Source organism: Geotrypetes seraphini, chromosome 12, assembly GCF_902459505.1.
Source record: "Geotrypetes seraphini chromosome 12, aGeoSer1.1, whole genome shotgun sequence".
NCBI lineage: Eukaryota > Metazoa > Chordata > Amphibia > Gymnophiona > Dermophiidae > Geotrypetes > Geotrypetes seraphini.
Genome location: NC_047095.1, coordinates 111,807,849 through 111,822,728, shown reverse-complemented (window position 1 = coordinate 111,822,728; position 14,880 = coordinate 111,807,849). Strand labels below are relative to the sequence as shown.

At 43.5% G+C, this 14,880-nt stretch overlaps 2 protein-coding genes across 3 annotated transcripts in view; both read left to right on the top strand.

The window, feature by feature from the left end:
* CAMSAP3 (calmodulin regulated spectrin associated protein family member 3) overlaps positions 1–5,753 on the top strand; it is a 198,659-nt gene extending 192,906 nt beyond the window's left edge. For both annotated transcript variants that reach the window (XM_033916157.1, XM_033916158.1), the window contains 3 exons: positions 2,588–2,706; positions 3,650–3,768; positions 5,233–5,753. In XM_033916157.1, coding sequence (XP_033772048.1) covers positions 2,588–2,706; positions 3,650–3,768; positions 5,233–5,535 — 541 coding nt within the window. In that variant the 3' untranslated portion in view covers positions 5,536–5,753. The remainder of the gene's footprint in view (positions 1–2,587; positions 2,707–3,649; positions 3,769–5,232) is intronic.
* An 8,464-nt stretch (positions 5,754–14,217) lies between these two features.
* The window catches only part of XAB2 (XPA binding protein 2), a 106,014-nt gene continuing 105,351 nt past the window's right edge, over positions 14,218–14,880 (top strand). Inside the window, exon 1 of the mRNA XM_033916022.1 lies at positions 14,218–14,374. Within this exon, the coding sequence (XP_033771913.1) occupies positions 14,363–14,374 (12 nt within the window). The 5' untranslated portion in view covers positions 14,218–14,362. The remainder of the gene's footprint in view (positions 14,375–14,880) is intronic.

Here is a 14,880-nt window from a genome sequence, read left to right as displayed (position 1 = left end):
AATTTCCTTTCTTTTCTCCCCCCTTTATATTGTCTTTCCCTTCCATATGTTCTTTCCCTTTATTAAGAGAAATATTGTAACCCTTTCCCCCCTGTTATGTTTTGTTAATTTTTAGGTAAAGAGAAATCTTCTCTACTTTATTTATTTAATTAATTAATAATTACTTGTGATTATGTTTTGGATGTTTTGTAATACTAATATGATATTATGTTTTTTATAACTTGTATTTTATTGTACATCGCCTAGAAAGTTTTATATAGGTGATTAATCAAAATAAACCTGAACTTGAACTACTATAATTCCTACCATGGAAACTTAACTCTATGAACAATGCATGCCCGAGATTTAAAAAAAGAAACAAAGGATCTCAGATATCCATACCTATGGCATATAGGTGTGTTTTTGTTTTGACTTTTTTGATATTTTATATTTTATAAGGCTTAGTTTTTGAAAGTTTAATATAAAAGGTTTTATACATTTTCTACACACAAGTCACAATTAATATAAAGAAAATGAATATTAAAAGGTTTTCTTAGGATCGATGATAAGATACCATCATCCAAAAATCACCTTTTGACACTTATGTACCATAGGTATGGATATCTGAAATCTTTGTTTCCTTTTTAAAAAAATCTTGGGCATGTATTGTTCATAAGAACATAAGAATAGCCTTACTGGTCAAACCAATGGCCCATCAAGCCCAGTAGCCCGTTCTCACGGTGGCCAATCCAGGTCAGTAGTACCTGGCTAGAACCCAAGGAGTAGCAACAGTCCATGCTACCCATACAGGTCAAACAGTGGCTTCCCCCATGTCTTTCTCAATAACAGACTATGGACTTTTCCTCCAGGAACTTGTCCAAACCTTTCTTAAAATTGGCTGTTATCTGCTCTTACCACATCTTCTGGCAACGCATTCTAGAGCTTAAATATTCTCTGAGTGAAAAAAATTTCCTTCTATTGGTTTTAAAAAGTATTTCCCTGTAACTTTGAATGTCCCCTGCCTTTGTAATATTTGACGGAGTGAAAAATCGATCCACTTGTACCCGTTCTACTCCACTCAGGAATTTGTAGACTTCAATCATATCTCCCCTCAGCCGTCTCCTTTCCAAGCTGAAGAGCCCTAACCATAGTCTTCCCTCATATAAGAGGAGATCCATCCCCTTTATCATCTTGGTTGCTCTCTGAATCTTTTCTAGCCACTATATCTTTTCCTTGAGATAAGGAGACCAGAATTGAACGCAGTACTCCAGATGAGGTCGCACCATGGAGCGATACAGGGGCATTATGACATTCTTAGTCTTGTTAACCATCCCTTTTTAAATAATTCCCAGCATCCTGTTTGCTTTTTTGGCTGCTGCCGCACATTAGGCAGAAGGTTTCATCGTATTGTCTACGATAATACCCAGATCCTTTTCTTGGTAGGAGCTTGAGGGTGATTAGCTAGCTCACATTCTTGTTTATTGTTAGTTTGTACTACCACATTGTGCATCCTGATTGTTAAGCCATGATCCTATGTACTATTACTGTTACCCTATGAGTGTAAGCTATAACCCTATGTAATGCAATACTGTTAACACTATGAATGTTAACCTGTAACCCGTTCTGAGTTCTCTGGGGAGGACGGAATATAAATCTAAATAGTCTTCTCTTCAAAATCATGAAAGGAGACGGTCTCCCTGCCCAGATACTGGCAGACTGGCCCGTTATCCTTGATTTTGCAAAATGAACGGGTCACACAGTAGAAATTAGGGATTCTAGAATGTTTTGTTGGTGCTCTTAGAGGTGTACATCTTACATTATTTCCATAGATCAGCCACATTTTCTTCAAGTTTGATGCAATTTAAATTTTTAGGTTCTCTTACAAATCCAGCACCAGCAAAGTGTTTTATTGCAATGGCTAAAACCTTAAAGTACACTTCCCCCGCCCCATTTGTGGTTTCGACACTCGCAATTTCACATATTTGCTATTTTTTTTTGGGGGGGGTGGTAAAACAACCCATAGTTTAGCACGTTCCTGCCTCTCTCCAGCCTTCCTTCCGGCATCCTGGCCTTACCTGATGGTCTAGCGGGCTTTCGGGGCAGGAGCGATCTTCCTACGCTCCTGTCCCGTGTAGATCTCCAATAGGAAATGGTTGCCAGGAACTCACGGCAGTCATTTCCTATTGGCAATCTGCACGGGGCAGGAGCATAGGAAGATCGCTCCTGCCCCGAATGCCTGCTAGACCACCACTTAAGGCTAGGATGCCGGGAGGGAGGTGGGGGTGGGTCAGAGCCGGATGAGTTGTTATTCACAGTTTTTCTCAATTCGCGGTCCGGCTCTGCCCCTATCCCCTGTGAATACTGAGGGAGAAGTGTAAGTTATTACTGCTTTGTTGTTTACTCCGTTTCCCTCTTCCCTTGACCCTGCGCCCTGCTCTCTTGTCTCCCTCATCCCTTGGCAAGCAAAGATCCTTGCAGTCTGAGACTGGAAAAAGAAACCTCTTTCGTGACTCAGGACTTCAGTGTGCTGTCCATTTGTCAGCATTTTTTCTCTGTTCTTGTAGGGCTGGATATTCTGTATTTTTGTATATTTCTTTTCTTCTTGCAGAGCCAACTCTCCTTCTGGCCTCATGTCTCCAAGTCGTTTGTTCTTTACTCAGAATGGAGAAGGTGACTGGGAGAATGCCTCCACCGCTTCGTCCCCTGCTTCTATCCCAGAGTACACAGGTAAGTCCTGTTGGCGAAACATGTCATACTCAGTGGTGTTAAGTGTTCCACGAGTGTACATGTGCAGGAGAAAGGGCCCTGGCGTGAGATCTGGACTTCAGCCCAAGAGGTTGATTGAGATAGAACTTCAACTCGGAAGATGAATCATGGGAGTTGGACCCAAGGGGAATGAAGGCTGCTTGGATTTTTGAGGCCAGGAGAATAAAAATATTTGAATATAAGCCGGGATTTTGGGGCCAATAAAATGGACCAAAAATATGGGTTTATATTTGAGCCTCCTTTTGATGATGGTGCTTTTTTCCTCCCATCCCCATCCCACCCGATGACCAACACTGCTATTTTATACCCTTCCCGATGTCCGGCACTGCTATCCTCCACCTCCCACCCCCCCTATGACTGGCACTGCTATCCCCACCCCCCGATGTCCAGTACTGCTATCCTCCAACCCCCTCCAATGACCGACAATGCTATCCTCCACCCCCCCTCCCTCCGATGACCAGCACTGCTATCGTCCACCCTCCCCCTGATGACTGGCACTGCTATCCTCCACACCACCCCCCCTTTGATGACCGGGACTGTTATCCTCCACCCCCCAACAATAACCGGCACTGCTATCTTCCACCCCACCCACCCCTCTGATGACCAGCACTGCTATCCCCCTGATGACCGACATTGGACAGCTTTCTCGTTTTGGGAATCACTGCACTAGATCATTATGGGTTTCATAGGCCATGTCAACAGCTGGAGAAAAAGAAAGTGCATGGATGTAGTTTCTGTGGGGCTCTAGGTGCCATAGTTAATTTAAAAAGGTAAATGGATGTACTTATGACACCACTTTACAATAAGTGGACTGATAGGCTGAAAGGTGGGAGGAAATGTGAAAAATGGGCTAACAATGTTTTTCTCTTTTTCTCCTTGTGCCTTCTTTCCTTTGTTTATCTAGGTCCCAAACTCTACAAAGAGCCAAGTGCCAAGAACAATAAGTTCATTATACATAATGCACTTTCACATTGCTGCCTGGCTGGGAAAGTCAATGAGCCCCAGAAGAACAGGATTCTAGAGGTAATAATGTGCCCCCCCCCAACTCCAGTTCTCTGGTAGAGAGAGAAGAGGGTTTAGATTTGTTTATTTTTATATTCCACCTGTAACCTAATTGTCCAGGTGGATTACATTAAGAAACAGTTACCTAAATGATGAGGTAATTTTATAAATTATTTTACACACAAAATTTTATAAAATTACTCCAGTATTTATATGAATAAATCTATACGGTGCCAAGAAGGTGTGTACTTTTGTGTGATGTGTATAAAGGTATATTTAGATATACAGAAAAAGGGATCCACACCAGATGCATGGTACCCAAAGAGGATCCAGAAGAACATCAAATGAAACTCTAAATTAAAAAAAAAAATCCCCCTATATTCAGCATCTTCCTTGTCCAGCATCTGCTCCTCTGTCCCTATCCCCTGAAATCAGCATTGCCCCTCTATACCCCTTTTCTCTTTCTCTCCAATGTCCAGCATTGTTTCTATCCCCTCTTTGTTCAGCATTATCCCTCTCTGTCCCTATACTCCTTCCATGCAAAGCATTTTTACTCTGTCTCATTATCACTCTCCCTTTCCACTCATACCCCCCCCTGAGTCAGTATCTCTTCCTGCAGCCCCCCTCATATTTTAGCATCTCTCTTCTCTTCCCCCGATCCAGTCTGTCTCTCCAGAATCTCTCTCTCACTCCCTCCACTCCCCCTGCTGGTCCAGCTTCTCTCACACAGCAACTCTTCCTGTCTGTCCTATCCTCCCCCTCAAATTGAATCCAGCATCACCTCTTCCTATCCATCCCTCTCTCCCCCCTCCTCAGGTCCAGTAGTACATTCCCTCCTGCCACAGGTCTAGGAGGCGGAAGAGATCCCTCCTGTCCCAGCCACCTCTGGACCACCAGGTCTCACAGTAGGCCCGTTGGAGGCCTGCAAGGCATCGGGACGGAGGGGGGACAGGGTGCAGAACCTGGCAGGGAGGGAAGGTGGCTCTTTGCAGAGACAGGCAGCGAAGGGAGGGAGTGAAGGGGGCTAGAGGCAGAGAAGCAGGGAGGGGGAACAGGGTGTAGAGCTGGGCAGGGCAAGACGAGGCACTGCAGTTGAATATTAACAACCCCCACCCTCAGTTTCTATTTGAGTCAACCTTTTGGCCTCCTTTTTGGGGGGGGGGTGGGAAAGGTTACCTCAATTTATGTTCGAGTTGGTTTATATTCGAGTACATATGGTATTTTAAGATTTTAAATTTATCAGTGTGATAGAAAGCAAGGCATAACTGAGCAACCATCTTATATCATGACTTAGTAGAGCTTTCTCCTCTACTTATTCCGTTTGTTTTATAATTACCCTTCTTTTCAAATGTGACACTAATTTAGTGGGAGCTCTGTTGTAGGCTGGGTGTGTGGGCAGTGGTTTTGCAGGAAGGCCTAGAAAGAATATAAATCGCTCTTGTCTTTTGCTTTTCCCTAACCCCCACCCCTCTGTTCTTTTGACAGGAAATCGAGAAGAGCAAAGCAAATCATTTTTTGGTGCTGTTTCGTGACACTAGCTGTCAGTTTCGGGCTATATATACCTTCTCTTCAGAGAATGATGAGTTCACTCGCCTTACTGGAATTGGTCCTCGCGTCATCACTCCGGCCATGATTGAGGGCATCTACAAATACAGCTCAGACCGCAAACGCTTTACCCAGATTCCAAGCAAGACCATGTCAATGAGTGTGGATGCTTTCACTATCCAGGGCCACTTGTGGCAGAGCAAGAGGCCTACCACTCCCAAAAAACCTGGCACCCCCAAATAATCCCTGAAGTTGGAGTGGCAGACTCTGCAAAGTTAGCACGCTTCCTGAAAAACTTGCCACACCAAATAAATCCATAAGGGGAACTTAGAGATTGCAGAAACACAATAGTTTCAAATAATCCAGTACTGATGGGCACAAGGGACTCCAGAAACCAGGCACCCCCTAAATAGTCTTTGGAGTGGGGAATGTAGGAAGAGATACTATGGAAAAACTGCATATGATAAGATTATGGTGTCCTTAAATGATCCAGTGTTTGCTAGGGAAGAGTTAGGAAGATTTCAACACTTAACCCAACCAACCAAAAAAAAAAATTAATAATGGTCAAATTTAAACCTCAATTTGCTTGACCTACATGTTTAGGATAACCATAGCAGTATATTCAAGAAGTAATATACTCCTTCACCTGCTGTTGACCCATGCAAGGGCTGCTGCAGGCAATGGATAAGCAGAGCAATTGCTCAGGGTACCAAAACAGAGGGATGCCCTCTTGCATTTTAAGTCAGTTTCTGTGAGCACTTGAGACTGAAAAAGAGGATGCCCAGGTTACTGTTCTGTCCCTTCCCCAATATTGTAGACAGCTGGTGTGGTGATAGTAATTCTTGCCAACAGGAGCAAAAGGACAGCTGGGTAGCAGAAATGGATAAGTAACATCTAGCTGTATGAACTTGCCCCTTCACCAATTAATTCTCTTGAAATAGCTAGTTAAGTCCTTTTTATGACTGGTTTATGAAGAAAGAAATAGCCTCTTTTTCCCATGCATATGTATTTTTACTTTCTCTTTGCTGTTCTGAATGTTTTTGTGGTATGTATGTGTGTTTTGTTTTGGGTTTTTTTCTTTTAGCTTAGATATTTGTGATGTTGTGGTGCTGTAGGGAAGATGTGATAAGACAGCCACTCCTTCTTACCCCCTTCTAATACCTATCTCCAGAAACCAGACTGCCCAAAAATGTATCATTACCAACAGTTGAACTGATTTTATTTTCTTTTTCCCCCAGTACAAAATTATAAAAAAAACAACTAGATTTTTTAAGTTTTCTTCATCTAATACTATAGAGTCCACAACCTTGTTACATGAGTATTTTTTTATTTCATTTGTTTTCACTGGGTACAAGGACAGAGGAGTTAGTTCCAGTATGTCCTGTGAAGGTAGGGGCAAAAGCAAGAGTAGAGTCTGGTTAGTGAAGGACCCCTTTGTCCACTCTTATACACACATTCACGTTTTCATTTTTATGGTGGCATGCTGTGTCTCACATATTCATTAAAGCCACTTAAAATTTTGTTTTTTTTAATCTTTAAAAGAACTTGATTTCACTGGAGTGAGAACATTGCCCTCTGCTTCACTATGTCATGGGAAGAACATGAACAAGGAACAACTGTGCTTGGCTTCAAGCTCACCTTTTCCAGGTAGAGCAAACCGCTGGATTCTGGAAAAGAGGCTTTGGATCAAGAATTTGTGGCTAAAAGGGTAACAAATACCCTCGTCCCTCTTGAACATTGTTTAATAACTTTTGTAGGGAGGAAACCATCCACTAAAGTTTCTTTCCATATGCAAAATCATTTGGTTACTTACTGCCTTGCCTATGAAATTGTCAAATGTATAGAATTTTTATTATCTTGATTTATTATTTGGGGGCTGTCTTTCCTATAATTACTGCCCAGAGGACTGTCGTCTTCTGACTGGGGTCTGTACCTTTTTGAATGAAGGGATTATGTGAAAATACTAATGGGAATGGGAAACACAAGGAAGAGATAAACTCCTTGGACTTGTATTTATATATACATATATACATAGATATTCTATATATATATATATATTGAAGCTATTTAAATGATTTTGCAATTATTTGTATATAAAAGTAAATGAGGAAATTTGACAAACATTTTGTAATACTCTTATTATTTGGTAACACAGGAGTATGTGCATATGGAGAGAGTAGAACGCCCTACTGGGTTGCTTGTCTGTGGTCTGATTGTTCTGTGCATCTGAAGATATCTTTTCCAGTGCTGGGTTTTTGTTGTGCTTTGGTGGTGGTTTTTTTATGATGGCTAGGTACGAAAAAGAGAAGTCGAGATACGGTATGTATGATTTGCCACCTGATATGACTTAGATTAATCCTTACAAATAGATCCAGTTCCGGTTGGATACCCATGCATCTATGAACTTATATTCCTAGCAGGAACTTACACTGACACAGTGAGAGCAACTATAGGATCTGATAATTTGTCATTATTGGTAACACTCAAGTCCTACATCTATAAGGAAGAGAAGGACTTTTAGTCCTTTGCATGCTTGCTTTACTTCAAAGTCTGTAGAGACACTAATTTATATATTCTTCTGCCCCTCCTCCTCTCATTCTGGGCTATGCTGGATTTCCTCAGTCTTACTCTCTACGGTGAAGCTGTAGGAGCTTCTCTGTTCTGCTCAAGTTGGTATTTTCTTTTATGGGGTTTTTCTTCCGTAAACAAGGCATTTTGGTGCTGCAAAGGTTCTTGGTTCCCCTGAGACATCTCTGGCTGTGAGAAGATCCAGACTCAGGGAAGAGGTATGTAGCCCGCAGGTACATGTTTTGCACGATTCCTGTGTGGCCAGCCTGTATTAACAGTCCGAAGGCTCAGGGACAATACCCTCGGGAGCAGGTTTTGTCTGCAGTGGGCTTGCGTACACCAGGAAATTCTTTTTCACTGAAAGGGTGGTTGATAGCTGGAATAGTCTTCCAATTCAGGTTATTGAGGCCAGCAGCGTGCCTGATTTTAAGGCCAAATGGGATAGACACGTGGGATCTATTCACAGAGAAAGGTAGGGGAGGGTCATTGGGGTGGGCAGACTAGATGGGCTGTGGCCCTTATCAGCCATCTATTTTCTATGTTGTGCAGCTTCCATGTTGGTTTTGTACCAGGATCGGAATCGACTGCATTCCTTATCCCATGACATCGTGCGGACTCTGGTGGGGGTCTGAGGGTCCATTCCCATGGGGAGGGGTACTAGACCACAGTCTGAAGAAACAAGCTGGTTTCACTTTGGCAGGCTTGTCTGAGGTAGAGAGTTGCGTGGGGATAGAAATACCACCCGTCCCCGCGAAGAATCCCACCCATCCCCCCTAAAAGTTGCCTGTCCCCATAAAAAGCAGCAATTACTACAGAAAGTTTTGATTTTTTTTTAAAGCCTTTATTTAAATCAACAATAAAATGCAATATTTTTAACACCCCCTTTCTTTTTTAATAAGGTGCTCGGCAGGAGTCAGGCACTTAAAAAGACCTGGTTTTGCCCCTCTGGCGTGCATGGTAAAAATCAGAGCGGTATAACTGATGCCATGGGAAAAGCCAACCAAAGAAGTTGATCCACTCCTGGCTTTTCCCATGGCATCAGTTATACCGCTCTGATTTTTACCATGCACGCCAGAGAGGCAAAACCAGGTCTTTTTAAGTGCCCGACTCCTGCCGAGCACCTTCACCACTTTACCCGGTAAAGGACCTATTTTACCCCGTTACGAGAAGCTAAGGGGGGGAGAAGAAGGTCAGAAGACAGGAGAAGACGGTCAATGCAACAACCGCCGTCCTTCCGTAACAGAAGCAGCATTCCAACCCTTCCCCTGCACAGGACTCACCTGGCCAAGAACGCCGAGGCTGTGAAGAGACACAGAAGCAAGCAGCGTTCCAGTCTGGAGCTCATCACGCAGGCAGTAAGCTCAGCACAGGCACACATTGGTTCAGCTGCAGGACAATGGGCCAATCACAAATGACCTTAGAACTATAAGTTTGTTTGTGATTGGCCGTTGTGCTGCAGCTTACTGTGTGCCTGTGCTGAGCTTACTGCCTACGTGATGAGCATCATGCCTAAGTGACATGCTGTTGATTCATCGGGACTGAGATGGAGTGCAGCGCTGGACTGGAAATAAGGTAGGCCTTGAGTCGGGAAGATAGGAACCCCAGTTCCATACCTGTGGAAGTCCTGTGGGCCTGGGAGAAGTCCCCATGGGAGTCGTGTTGATCTGTGTGTGTGTGGGGGGGGGGGGGGGGGGGATTCCTGTTCCTGTTCCTGTGCAGACCTCTAGTCTGAGGCAGAAATCTCATACCTCTGGTTAGAGGGGTTTCGTTAAAAGTTAATTTTAGAGGTTTCTGAAGCTATTGACAGTGTTCCCCACCTCCAAGAACTATTTCCCTGAATTTTTTGTGTTTCATTTTTACCTCCATGGATTGTTTTAGGCTCTTAAAATCACTATCATGGTGGCCATCTTGGATTTCCTGATTTGATTTTAAAAACCTCCATCTGCCTCAAAACCCCTGGGTTTTGGTTGTTGTTTTTTTTTTTTTTTAATTAAAAAGGGCATAGATGGACTTCTCAGATGAAGAATCTTTGGATTCATGCCAGACTTGTGGCGGATGCCTGTCTGAGGGAGGGGTCATTGTTCCATGTGATGTGAGGGGGAGCAGGAGCTTTGGGCTTCACCCCTCCTCATATCTCTGAGGAGTTTGGAGCCCATATAGAACATTTCCTGGGCCAGAAATTTCAGCTGGAGCTAGAAAATGGAGAGTTTGTGTCCCCAGTGAAGCACAGCTGCGTGCTGGTGGATAAACCCCAGAGGGCACCACAGGAGATCCTGCCAAATCCCTCCAGTCGACCTGGACAGTGCTTTGTTCCCAAATTCATACATATGATATAATGAAGCTTTTTTAAGCTCAAAAGCCAGCCTGGCTCCTCAGGGGTCTCGGTGAGAAAGGCGCATGAGCTTCTCCCCATGAAGGGCATGGGATCCCTTAATTAAAGCCATGCTCAAGTGTTGGGAACCCAGGCATTGCAGGATTCGAATAAAGATGGTTCAGAGTCCATGCCTCTGCTTTCGCAATCGGAGGCCATCTGTGCTTGGAGAATCAGCTTGATGGGCTAGACCATGATCAGGTGGCAGCTCTGGATCTTGGAGAGGACCTGATGATGCGCAGGCTGTTCAAGCCATCTGCACTGCAGGGAATCATAGGATCCATCATAACTTGTTATGCGATGCTTTCCCTCACATCCAGACATTACCAGGATGCTAATTGACCACTGGGAGGCCACTGAGAGGTAACCAAGTCTATGACAAAGCTTGCCTAATGGATGCTGAGTTCCAGCAGCTGTTTAATACACCAGAGGTGGATTCCCTAGTGATGCAAATTTCTAAATGTACCTCCCTTCCCAGTGAGGGTAGAGTGGCTCTAAAGGACTCCCAGGGCCGCAAACTGGAATTTGTCAAGAGACAATTTGAGGACACGGCGCTCAGCCTAAAAGTGGCAGCAGTGGCATCATTAGAAACATAGAAAATGATGGCAGAAAAGGGCCACGGCCCATCCAGTCTGCCCACACTAATGACCCACCCCCTAACTACGCCCATGAAGTGATCCCACTGCCAATCCCATCTTTTCTTAAAGTCTGGCACGCTGCTGGTCTCAATTGCCTGTTGCGGAAGATTATTCCAGTGATCAACCACCCTTTCGGTGAAGAAATATTTTCTGGTGTCAACATGGAATTTCCCTCCCCTGATTCTCAATGGATGCCCTCTAGTTGCCGTGGGTCCTTTAAGAAAAAAGAGATCTTCTTCTGCCTCGATACGGCCCGTGACATATTTGAACGTCTCGATCATGTCTCCCCTCTCTCTGCGTTCAAGTAAGTATAGCTGCAACTTACCCAGCCGTTCCTCATACGGAAGATCCTTGAGTCCTGCGACCATCCAGATTTGCAAATTGGATAACTTTTAAATTGTTGATGCTGGTTGCACAGGTTTCATTTCACCTCGCTAAGCATTGCAAAATCTTATTAATCATGTTTTTTGTTGAGCAGAACAGACTTGTGTTGTCTTGGGGAGAATTCCCATGTCCCTTCTCTCTTTGTACACATTCTAGGGTTGACTAACTATTTTGATACAGACAGAAAATCTAGCACAGCCCAGAGTGAGAGGAGAAGGAGTAGAAGAATATGTAAATTAGTCTCTTGACAGACTTCACAATAAAGGTGGGTAATTGATCAAGACTGATCTTCCTGTGAACCTAATCTTCCAATGTGTGCTAATGATGCCACCCCTTTTGATGTGCAAGAACTGCTGTAGTTCAACTGTTTACACTTACTGTGTCTATAAACTAATGCACAGTTCAGTATTGAAAAATATCCTGTGATGCAACAAGGGATGCTAAATATTTGTTTGCATGTGCAAAACTGATTTCTGGTCACATTCTTTTTAAGTGTACCAGAAACTTTCCACTTATGAATGTTCTCCTATTAGAGACAAACCAGACACAGGAAAGAGAAACCAGTGCAAGAAGGTTGATCTATAAAGATGGTATTCATCAAACAAAAAACCCTAACTACTCACCATGGTCATTTCTGGTATTTTCTGTTTGAATACAAGCATCTTTGAAGATCAACCCCCTTGAATTGTTTTCTCTTTCACAATTTTTACTGATCTAGTTTTGTGGGGGGTGGGGGTTGTTGTGGACCTTTGCTTCACATTTTGCCATCCTATTGGAGACAATCCTGGTTTGTATTGGAAATTTTCAACAGTTTGTCTGTATTGCTCCTGCTTGAGTACCTTGCGTGCAGTTCTGTGTCTTGGCCCACATCATCAATGGCATATCATTTCTGGCTGGGATTCCCTGCAGGTAGCTGTCCATTCCAAAAGTTTGTCTACCCTGTGAAAAATGTTCATCTATATTTTGTTACCTGTTCAAATTGTTTTCAAATAGATTTTTCATTCTATTTCATGTCTGTTTTTGATGAAACTTCCAAAAGGGAGCTGCATTAGTCTCTAGCAAAAAAAAAAAAAAAATGAGGCTGGCGGCAATTTATTAAGGCATGAGCTTTTGAGAACCAACCACTTATCCAGGACATACATCTGCACAAATATTTATTTTCTTAATACTAAATGTGTAATAATTGTAGAGTCCTTCCCTAGTGCCCTCATGATGCAGTTGAGAGGCCTGCACTAATTGATAGAGAAGGTTGAGTATACTGTTATAAACTGAATAGGCTAAATAAAATAGATATAGAATGGTGCAACACATTAGAAATAAATATTTAAGGATCTCAAAGTTATTGATATTTACTGTTTCATTAGCGCCCAATGGCTAAAACCATCATTACATTACTTCAAAGGAATTTTATGTCTTTTATGAAAGTTATCATAGGACTCCAAGATTTTATTTACTTTGCCACATTATCTGGAGTGTGGAGGTGAAGGCAGGGGTTTTGTTGATCCTTGCTCTGGGTTTGTGCTTATAAAATGACAACTGTACACAATATTGTTTCTTTTTATACTTTAATAAAATAAAATAAGTTAAAAATAAAATCATAACTCTTTGAGGTTTAGGTGGAAGGGAACAGGACTGGGGCAAATCATTTTCCTGCCTCATTCTCTACGCTTACTCTTAACGATAAAAGGGCAGATTCTAGAGATGCCATCAGGAAGTGTCATTTTTTGGCCAGATGCTTCACCCGCTCCACCACGAAAAGAAGGTGTTCCTGAAAGCGCAATTCAGCAAGCAGGGCCGTGGAAGCCTTGCACAGTTATGGAGCCACAACCAGCGCGGGGCAGTTATCATCAATGCTAAAGTCCCTCGTCGAGGGCTGCTATCCAGCTGGGTTTTCAGGATTTCCCCAATGAATATGCATGAAATTTATTTGCATGCACTACTTTCATTGTATGCTAATAGAGCTCATGCAAATTCATTGAGGAAATCCTGAAAACCTGACTGGATTGCAGCCCTTGAGGAGGGACTTTGACACCCCTGCCCTAGGGTTACTACTACCAGAAAAAGGAGGATGGATTAAGGAATCCGGGTTTTACTTCCATTGACAGCAATTTTTATCCTTTGTATAAATATTGATTGATTATAAGTGCTTGGTTGATTATCATTATTTGTATAGAAAGTGTATTGCACTTTTTGTTGGCATTAAAAACTAAATAAAGTTTCATCACCCTGCCCTTTTTATTTGTTTATAAATTGTATTTAACTAGTTTATTTTTTTTTACCTTCTGTGTTTGGTTTGATTAATGTTTTTCTTTTTACACCAATTTTATTATTATTTGTAAATCGCATTTAATTACGATTTTGCGAACAAATCAAATTTTTATTAAACTTGAAAAAAAAAAAAAAAACCCTCTCTTTTTCTAGAGCCATAAGGTAACCCTACCCCGCACTCCTTTCCTTTTCTACAGCAAGCTGAAGCAAGGTCCAGGAGTGTGACCGGTAACCTCTGGCTCTGCTGCCCTAAGAACTTTGCTTTAAAACCCCTCGGAGGCAGCTCATAAGTGTTTAGGTCCCTCGGTCTTAGCGTCTCCAGGCAAAGCGGAAGAAGCAGACGCTTAGCAACGCAAACCCCGCCTTCCCCCCCCCCCCCCCCCCAGATCGGCATCTCTTCCTCGGTCCTAGCGTCTCCAAGGCGCGGCGCGAGGCAAAGCGGAAGAAGGAGACGCTTAGCAACGCAAACCCCGCCTTCCCCCCAGTTCGGCATCTCTTCCTCGGTCCTAGCGTCTCCAAGGCGCGGCGCGAGGCAAAGCGGAAGAAGGAGACGCTTAGCAACGCAAACCCCGCCTTCCCCCCAGTCCGGCGTCTCTTCCTCACTCTCAGCGTCTCCAAGGTGCGACGCGGGGCAAAGCGGCAGAAGCTTAGCAACGCAAACCCCGCCTTCCCCCCACTCCGGCGTCTCTTCCTCTTCTAATTCATAGCCGAAGTCGCCCGTGAGTGACAGCTCGCGCTGTTTCCCCTTCCGGCGTCCCGCCCCCCCTTCCACGACTTCCTGTTTCCGGCGAGCCCAGAGGAAGACGTTCTTCGCGCGAGCGGGCACGGGCGACCCTCAACCATGAATTGGAAGGTAGGGAAGGGGGAGGGGGTTGTTTGAGGTGGTGGCGGCGGTTCCAATTGCGTGTGACGTGATAGCTTCGGTTGTTGTTCTGAAGGTTTCAGCTTGTGATGGGCCGAACCTCTCGCCAGAACTTTCTCGGAATGTATCGCGACGCGGCCCAAGTCTTCTGCGGCTCTCTTTAGCTTATTAAGTGGAAACCGTGACGAGTGTTTTTAGAGTTGCATTGCCTAAACCCCTCCTCCTGTTTGTTTGGTGTTTTGGTTTTTTGTTTGTTTGTTTTCTGGTTTTAGGACTTATGGTACAAACCCCCCCCCCCCCCTAACAACAGATTTTAAGCTTTCCATTTAACAGGGAGATTCTTTCGTTTCTGATTAAAGATTCTGCAACTCTTGTGCATTTTTGTTATACTTTACGTTTACTTTAGTCAATTAGTACCCTGTTTCCCCGAAAATAAGACAGTGTCTTAAATTAATTTTGAGGAAAAAAAACTCACATTAGGGCTTATTGGGGAGGGG